At 35.3% G+C, this 9,008-nt stretch overlaps 1 protein-coding gene across 10 annotated transcripts; it reads left to right on the top strand.

Moving 5' to 3' along the window:
• LOC143177027 (uncharacterized) lies at positions 1-7,998 on the top strand. Of its 10 annotated transcripts, none has more exons than XM_076374779.1 (24): positions 1-58; positions 324-416; positions 1,022-1,142; positions 1,344-1,499; positions 1,635-1,830; positions 1,908-1,996; positions 2,068-2,236; positions 2,328-2,477; positions 2,570-2,661; positions 2,737-2,833; positions 2,981-3,104; positions 3,195-3,395; positions 3,477-3,666; positions 3,739-3,870; positions 3,953-4,163; positions 4,245-4,504; positions 4,591-4,749; positions 4,844-4,928; positions 5,007-5,133; positions 5,228-5,531; positions 5,610-5,743; positions 5,955-6,161; positions 6,243-6,350; positions 6,423-7,998. In XM_076374779.1, exons 2-24 carry the CDS (start codon positions 354-356, stop codon positions 6,840-6,842), a joined length of 3,795 nt encoding a protein of 1,264 aa, XP_076230894.1. In that variant the 5' UTR covers positions 1-58; positions 324-353; the 3' UTR covers positions 6,843-7,998. The 10 variants fall into 10 exon arrangements, with proteins under 10 accessions (XP_076230894.1, XP_076230893.1, XP_076230886.1 ...); XM_076374778.1 differs by having other exon boundaries at positions 1,344-1,556; positions 1,635-1,827; positions 2,101-2,236; XM_076374771.1 differs by having other exon boundaries at positions 1,344-1,556; positions 1,635-1,827.
• Positions 7,999-9,008: the final 1,010 nt, after the last annotated feature.

Genomic DNA, 9,008 nt, shown 5'->3' with positions numbered 1-9,008 from the left:
AGCGAATTCTGGGTAAAATAACGTGTATCGTGTCGGCCGTCGCAATTAAATTTCATCGGTGAGTTCATTGAAAAAACGAATAAACGGTAAAATCGGTGCGATAGAATTTAATTACGTAATTTCTTGATAACCACGACTCGATTTACGTGAAAATCAAACGTTTCTGCGCGATTCGGACCTCGAACAGTTTCTTCGTTACTAACTCGTTAGTAACATCGAGTGTCGTTTACAGTCATACCTGCGTGTTTGCGTGAGTGTACCGAGACGATCCTATATTACGTACCCCCCGCCTCTAATCTGTCGTTCATTTTCCTGAATTTTAGCTGTGTCGTGTCAGTTACGGCCGATTCACGATGATTGATCTTACGGTGAAAACATTGGATTCACAAAATCACGCCTTCTCGTTGGAAGACGACGTAAGTGTTCGCTTTTTTCAGCCCACTTTCTCGATACCGAATACTACAGCTACTTGTTTGTGACTTGAACGATGTTATTGCCTGCAACTTCCCCAGTGGCGTGTCTACTGACTGTTAATGCAATGCTTCGCAATATTAGTTCATTCATATTCTGGAAACTGTTTTCGTACGGATGATGTATATTGAGAAATTTATTGCGTTTGTGCATAATTCTGTGATATTTTTGATAGCTAACCTCTCTTGCATGACTTTTGGAATTATTAATATGTCCGTTACAAATGTATGTCTTTTCATTTCGGTGATTCTCATATCTAATGTTTAACTTAGACAATTTTCCATTATCAATATGATCATAATATTGTGTAAGACTGTAATGCTTTAGATCTAAAGATTTTTTTGTTTCTATAAAAAATGTAAATGTATGATGTAATGATAGAGATGAGTATGAAATTTAAGGAGCAGTAATATAGAATTTATTTGTCCCTTGTTTAATATTAACAACATATGGTTAACATGACATACAAGAAATGTATTTAAGTATCAAATAATTAGTAGAAAGTACTTTTAGTTATAGTAAAACATTATAATTGACTTTATTTCTATAGCAAATCACAGTACGAGGTTTCAAAGAACATATAGCAGATTCAGTGGCTGTACCAGCAGATTCACAGAGACTTATTTATTGTGGCAGAGTTCTTCAAGATGAAAAGAAGTTAAAAGATTATGGTAAGGAAAAGTATTCAAAGGTACTGTTCGTCTGTGAAAAATTGGCTAATGGGATAGCATAAAATCAGGAACATCGGCATCTGAAGTGGAATGCGGATCTATACACAAATCAGACCCACATTTCTTTGCCAACTTCTTATGGACGAGCAGTACATGCATTTAATTCAGAACTACACAATAATTTGAATATTTGTAATTTAGATGTCAATGGAAAAGTTATACATTTGGTGCAGCGAGCACCACCTAGGCCTGGTCAACGAAGAAATGATGGAGGTCAAAGTCAGAGTCAGAATAACGCGCAGAATTGGCAGAATCCACAGAGAACACATTACCGGCTCACTCGTACCCAAGTACGAGGTAATGCCATGTACTTGGGCGCAATGGCAGTACCAGCAGAATTTGTAGAAGGACATGGTATAATAATTAATATTCATATACAATGTGATTCGTATACTTAACAATTTGTTTTTCCTGTTTCATTTCTTCCAATAGGATTGCCAGTACCACAATTGAGCAACAGTTTGTCCAACAGTCGCTTAATCGTTGCAAGGAGAATGCTTGATCGTGCAAATGGACTTATGGACAGACTTGATAATCCCAACTGTTCCCTGAATCCTCCTCCAGCAGAAAATAATCAACCACCACTAGCCCAGGAAGTGCAAATTCAACAACTAGAACCAGAACAGTTGTGAATAAAAATAATAATTCAATATAATATTAATACAGCATGGTAGAATAAACTTGTAAACTGCTCATTGTTTTCAGTAATACTGAAGGTAGAGCGAATGTTGGTGCCAGATTAGCAGAGGCTCTCGCAACTGCTATTGCAACAGCTTATGTCACGTTACTTGGAGGTTTGTATACAGACAATTTACACAGAATCATAGAATGTATTTCTATTTACACTTGTAAACTGGAAAAAAAGGAATTGGTGATGAAGGTTCTGAATTGGGAGCAGGAAATGACGCTACTGACGATAATCAGTCAGATGCACAACAATCACAACAAACACAACAATCGCAGCAGTCACAACCAGAGCCAGTGTCAACATCAAATAATGAGGGGCAATCAAGTGACAGAGAATTTGTATCACGGTAATTATGATTATTGTAGTAGTATAAGTAACGCATTTGTTTATAAACTATAGTGTTCGTAAATATGAACTACGTCTTTTTTTAATCATAGTGCTGAAGGTGCTGAGGCAGGACCAGTAAATAATGCTAACAGTAGTCAGTCAGATGTACAACAAACACAGCAACCACAACAGTCAAGCTCCGAACAAGTATCAACATCAGATAATAGTGGGCAATCAAGTGAAAGAGGATTTGCATCGCGGTAATTATAATTCTTATAATAGTACAAATAAATCATTCATTTATAAATTATAATACTTATAAACCCCGCTTTTTTAAAAATAATAATAACAGACCTAGAAGAACACTTTGTGCTGGCATAATACCAGAGGCAGTTGCAGCAAACTTTATGGGTATGCAAGTAAATAATGGCACAACAAACAGAGGTTTGTACATATATGCAAATTATAAGTAAAAATATTGTACATATTTTTATTTATAATTTTACATTTCTAAAATAGGAAGAAGTGATGAAGGTGCTGAGGCAAGACAGGCAAATAATGCTAATGAAGAGAATCGGTCAGATGCACAACAGTCACAACCATCACAATCTGAACAGTAAGCATGAACATTTGACAATAATAGGCAATTAAGTAATAAAGAATTTAGATCACAATAATTATCATTTCGTACATGCTTTTTATAATTTGAAAGTCGCAATTTTATTCGATTGTGATACGTGATTCATGAATTCATAATTTTCAGGCTTCCAAGACCTCCACAAATGGCGGAATTATTAGACAGATTATCAAATACTCATGATCGTTTACGACCTTACTTAGAACGTTATTGCGTACTTATGCTCGCGGATCCTTCTTTACCTCCAGGAGTAAGTGCATGTTATTTTTCAAGATGTGATGCAGATATACATTGGTTTATTTTCAGAAAAGTTTGAAATAAAACACTCGTTAATATCTAGGCAGGACCTGAAGGTGTAGAAGAAAATCAGAGAATCGTAGACGGCGTCAGTGAAAGTTTACACTACATTTCTCATGCTTGTCATGCTTTGAGCGACATAATTGTCGATATGAGCCAGCAGCCACCTAGAAATTTGAGATGTAGACCAATCATTATTCAGCACTCGGCTATTTTACAACCCGGAATACCAATTCAGGTAGAGGTGAGGATAATATCGGATCACTGTAACACTTGAATTCGGTACCGTGCGTAACGAGATTATTCTATAATGTGTTTCTATTAGGCACATATCAGTTTACATGGTCGGAACGCAAATAACAATAACAGTGCCGAAGAAAATGGCGACAATGCGGGTGGATCTGCACAATTAGAAACAAATGAAGCTGGTACTGAAGAAGGCAATCAGCAAGCAGAGGCTGAAGCTGGCACTCAGCAACAAGCAGAACAACAAGAACAGTCACAATCTCCATTTGGTGCGTGTCATAATTCTGTTACATTTAGAATGAAATAAAATAATAGGTAACAAAATGAAAATCATTCTCCAGGTACAGTTTTCAACTTACCAAATAACGTTGAAGTGCTGATGGAAGTTAGTCCTGAAGGTACTATGGACGCTGCATCGGGAAGCGAACCAAGTCAAGCTGGTGAAAACAATAACAACAATAACAATAACAGTGGTGTGTTCTCAATAAAAGAATATCATTATTGAAGATCTAAAAAATGGATATTTTCAATGTTATCTATACATTCTGTTTGCAGGAAGAGTAGGTGGTGCTACTGGTACATTCCCTTGGGGTTCTGCACATCCGACTGATTTCATACGAAATTTAATGCAAAGTGTTGCTGGTCACATGGTACAAGGCGGTGGTATCGGTACGACAATCGCAATTCCAAATTCCTCAACAGGTGGACAACCATCAGTTTCGCTGCTCGATGGAAATACAAATGCTGGACAAAGTACACAAGCACGGTATGATTACTGCAAGAAAATTTTTCTATTGTAATCATTTCTAATACTTCTAATCGTTTTCAATTGTATTTTCTATTGTAGAAGCAACGTTGATACCCATCCTACTACGGCCACACAAACCAGAAGTACGTCACGACCGCACATATTTCATCAACAGACTCATCCTTTAGGTGTTGGGATGAGTATGGGACAAGGACTGGATTTTGATCCGTTCCTTCCTTGTAATTCACACCACGTTCGTCGTACTTCGACCACAACTTCCAGTACTGTCACTTCTACATCACAGGGAACACGGACCAGTCAAGCACCTACGACAGAAACTCAGTCCCAAGCACAAACAGGTTTATTTAATTAAATATTATAAGCAATAAATTTTATTGCTGGTTAGCATATTAGAAATATGTATTAATGAAATTAATCATTTCAGCGACGACATCGACTACGGCTAGTAATACTAGTTCTACGAACACAACAACGCCTGTAACAACATCACAAACTCCAAGTGCAAATTCTCAGTTCGCGAACTTATTGCGACAAATGGTAGGAGGTGCAAGTAATCAAGCTAGTATAAGCATTAACGGTAACAGTAAGCATTACAAATTATACCTGTTACTTGTTTTGAACTAAGGATGTACAAATTTCTTTTTCTTTTACTATACATACTTTTTCATTGATTGTAGATGCAGATATAGCGGGAAGTTTAGGAAATATAATGCAGATGCTTAATAACCGAAATGTTCATGTGGGAATTATAGGAGGAAATAGGTACAATTGACATTTTTCGCTTACTTAGATTGTCTATTTATTAAATCATGTACCAACTTTCGTATTATGTTCTATTAGTAGGAACGGCAATGTCGTTGAAGAAGCTCTTACCCTGGCAGAGCTTCTGCTTCCCTTTGCATCATTTTTCTCGGCACAAGACTTAGCAAATGAAGGAAATTTCTTCGCGAGTTTATCAATAATAATAGTAAGTTAATATATTTACACAAAATCTGAATATATACTTAACATTTTGTATGTATACTAAATATCAAATAATTTCTATTTTCAAAACTATTTAGTTACAAAATATAACGTCGATGGATTTATTAAGATTACAAATTGGAAATTCGGAACCAATTGCGAATTTAAGAAGACCGTTGCAAGAATTTTTCCAAAATAATTTTCCACAATCTACACCGGCAGTGCTACAAGAGCAAGTAATAGAGCGAGTGTTTTCAAACCTTGGACCACACCTTCAGAATTTATTTATGCCAGAAGAGGAGACTAGTAGTAGAAATGGTTTATGTGTAGATATCTGTGCAACTGTAGAAGCTGTACTTCGTCGCCATGCCAATGAAATACTACAATTACTATTTGATAGTGGTTCGTAGTTCACAAAACCGTGTAGAAAATCAAATTTTAATTATAATTGCAGTATTATATATTAGCTTTTATTTATAGAAGTTACCGATGCAAGATTTGGACAAGAAACTATCAATATCGTGAACAACGCAGGAAGGCAATTATGTGCGGTACTTCGATATTCCATTCGTGGTGGTCAGGCAGGATTGGAAGCTTTTGTCACACGTTCAATGGTAATCTTTTTTCACAAAATTATTTTATCGCTGCAAAAACAGGTCAGCTCTAATTTTTAACAAAAAAGACTATTTGTGCGGATTTTAATGTACGTGTAGTATTTAGTAGTCCTCTTTTTGTTAAAAACTGGAGCAGACCGGTTTTTGCATCGAGCCCTTCAACTACATTCTTAATTTCAATACTTATATAACCAATTTGTATGTTGAATAGAGTTTAATGTTAGGACGTAATCCTATATTACGTCCTTGGCTGTTCAATACAATTACTGGCCCGTATCGTGCTTATCTGCTACACTTCGCACAGCCACCGGACTCGGAGATTCTTCCACTGTTAATTTACAAAAATGTACCTTCTCAACAGTCTACAGTGCCTTCAGCTACAGCACATCAACCTTCACAAACACAACCCGATGCGGAGGTAAGCTCATATAAAAATAGGACATGATTATCTTCTTCAAACAACAGAGTACGAAATTTAAAAAAATTCCTATTATCACAGCCTATGGAGACTGATGTAGCAGAAGAAAAAACAAGCTTTGAGGCATCTTCACCAGATGACGGGGAAGAAATTCCAGAAACATTTCCAGGCCACGAAGCACTACCTTCCGTAAGTTTAAATTCCTGTATGCATATAATGTATTCTAAAAAAAACAGAACTAGAAGAAATTGTTAATTCTAGGATTGGTTACCAATTATTGCCCGAGATGGCGTGAGGCAACGTCGTCAATTACAGATGCAAGGAATGAACGGTGGTGTGGCAACGTTCAGCGACGCCTATTTGGGTACATTGCCTACCAAACGTCGTAAACTAATAGAACAACAAAAACCAAGACTATTAGTCAGTCCAACCCCTAACCATTCAGCAATAGCGGCGTCTATGGAACGTTTAGTACGAGAAGGGGTGTCACGAGCGGGTGTCGAAGAGGTCGAAGGTGCTGCGGTTGCTGTGGCCGTAGACCCTGGTGTCAGACGTGCATTTGGACAAGCAATTAGAGACTGCTTGAACCCACGCAGATACGGGACACCAGACTTCCCCGATCCTTTACGTTTCCCTAACGCGACTAAATATTTCGCGGATCAAGATAAACAACCGAAGTAATAATTTATAAGAAGGATATAATTTACGAATGGCTTAGAGTATCTGTAAAGGAGAAACGAGGTAGCAAAAACAAAAGTTGAGAAATTACAGAGCGACCAAGGAATATACCAGATATATTCATAATTTGTAATCATAGATATCACGATAATAATAGTATCTCTATACGTCAGTTTAGTGGAACACAATGGTATTGATAAATTTAAACGTATCTTTGAATAATATCACACAATAATATTATGGAAACTATTTGTTTAATCTACATAGGCTGTAGTTTTACGAACTATATGGAATGATTTTTCAATGTATAAATATGTTAAATAATTAATACTGTATCATTTGTGTTATTAAAAATTACAGGTAACTAGCTACCCTTGCTCTCTCCCGTCGTACTCTAAGCATAAATTAACCCCGAAGACGCCCTTTATATCAGAACTTTTATTATTAAGGCGCGTTTTTTCGTAGAATTATTGTTATGTAAACAAAGTGTATTCTTACTCAAATGACACCTGTGTAGGTATTATACAGATGGTGATATGTATTAATTATTATCTTGTGACCTATGCATATATTCTACACGCTATTTAAGTGTCGTCGATATTAAAATGATTTTTTTTAATACAAATTCTGTCCGTTTAATATCGATGACACTTTCGAAATAATATCACCTGTAATAACTCATAGTTCAATATTGAATTTAAAAGAAAGAGGAAAATGTTAAACTATCGATGGTATTTAAAAACGATTAGCTCTGATTTAATACGTTCCACTGTAATCACTCGTCATTTAAGACAATAGTTTATACCCCGTAAGCTTTGTTGATTAATGCATTATAAAACTTTACCCAAATAATACATCTTTGTATGGTTTATGTAGATAATTGATTTCAATTAATGCCAACGTTGCTAATTCAGGGACGAATCTTTTATACGAATCAAAATACCCGTTACTTTATGTAAAATTCTGACAAAGCCTCTACACACGAAATAATTTCAATCACTCTAACTGACAAGCAATTTGCAGTTGGTCACCAACAAGGAGAAAACTAGCAAAAAGCCTAATAAAAAAATGAAAAATGCATTCGTATTAATATTAAGTAACATCGAGTAGAAAATATTTGATAGATCATATATAATGTTAATAAAGTAACTGAAGTAATTTTACGGCTTTAGCTTTAAGAAATCATATTGATTGTTATTGCGTGTAATTATGGCTGTATAGATTTGAATTTCTAAATTGATCGCAATGTATAACTTTTTAGTTCATGATTTCGTTTATAGGTAGCACTGTTGAAACGCTTCAAGAAAATTATAGCGTCCTTAGCTTACGCGCGTTCGGCAAACTGTAAGGATAATTTCCTTGACGTTTTTACGCAGTGTTTTATAAAAAGTGAAATAAGTGGAGTGTACTAAGAAGAAATCAGAACTTATCTCTCTCAGATGCCAGAAATTGTATTTACGATTCATAAGCTGCACTTCTATTTGAGGTAAGTTGAAATATGTACAGAACTTTAATCAGATACAATTGTTTATGTACGTGTATGTAAGACAGTCAATGGTAATTCTACAAAAGTTGCATTTATTCCTAAGAATTTCCTTCTGTAGTCAAATTACTTAGTACATTGATGATTAGACACTTTTTCTGCATTTCCACATCGTTGTAAATAGTGAAATGTATATGTATTATTAAAATGAAGAATGTTTCATAACTTGATAATACATTTTTCATTGAATGCATAGATCTAATTATATAATTGTTGTCTAAGAATTGATGAATATTAAAGTTCATTTATTTTAAGCAATTAACAAAGTATTGCCAACATAATGCTTAAAAAAAAAGTTAGACCTAGAAAAAAGTAATTCAGAATTAACATATTTCAATTACTGCGTATACTTGAGAAGATCGTTGAAATAGCCACTCCTGTAAATAGCATTTATTTGAAATTATAATTGAAACGAATAAGGAGAATAGTTTAGTGGGACATCTTGTACATCGGGTGGTATGGTAGGAATATTTTCTCATTTGCTACTATTACCAGCGTCAGTGACGGAAACATTGCGTTTCCTATATTCGCCGCCTAAAAATCGCAGAGGACGCTCGAAAACCAATGATTTTCTGAGAAATCTGAGGAAGGTATTTCAAAACATGAGACACGAAAGTCCATTAAAT

This window comes from Calliopsis andreniformis, chromosome 3, assembly GCF_051401765.1.
Source record: "Calliopsis andreniformis isolate RMS-2024a chromosome 3, iyCalAndr_principal, whole genome shotgun sequence".
Taxonomy (NCBI): Eukaryota; Metazoa; Arthropoda; class Insecta; order Hymenoptera; family Andrenidae; genus Calliopsis; species Calliopsis andreniformis.
This window is presented reverse-complemented; position numbering and strand designations above follow the sequence as displayed.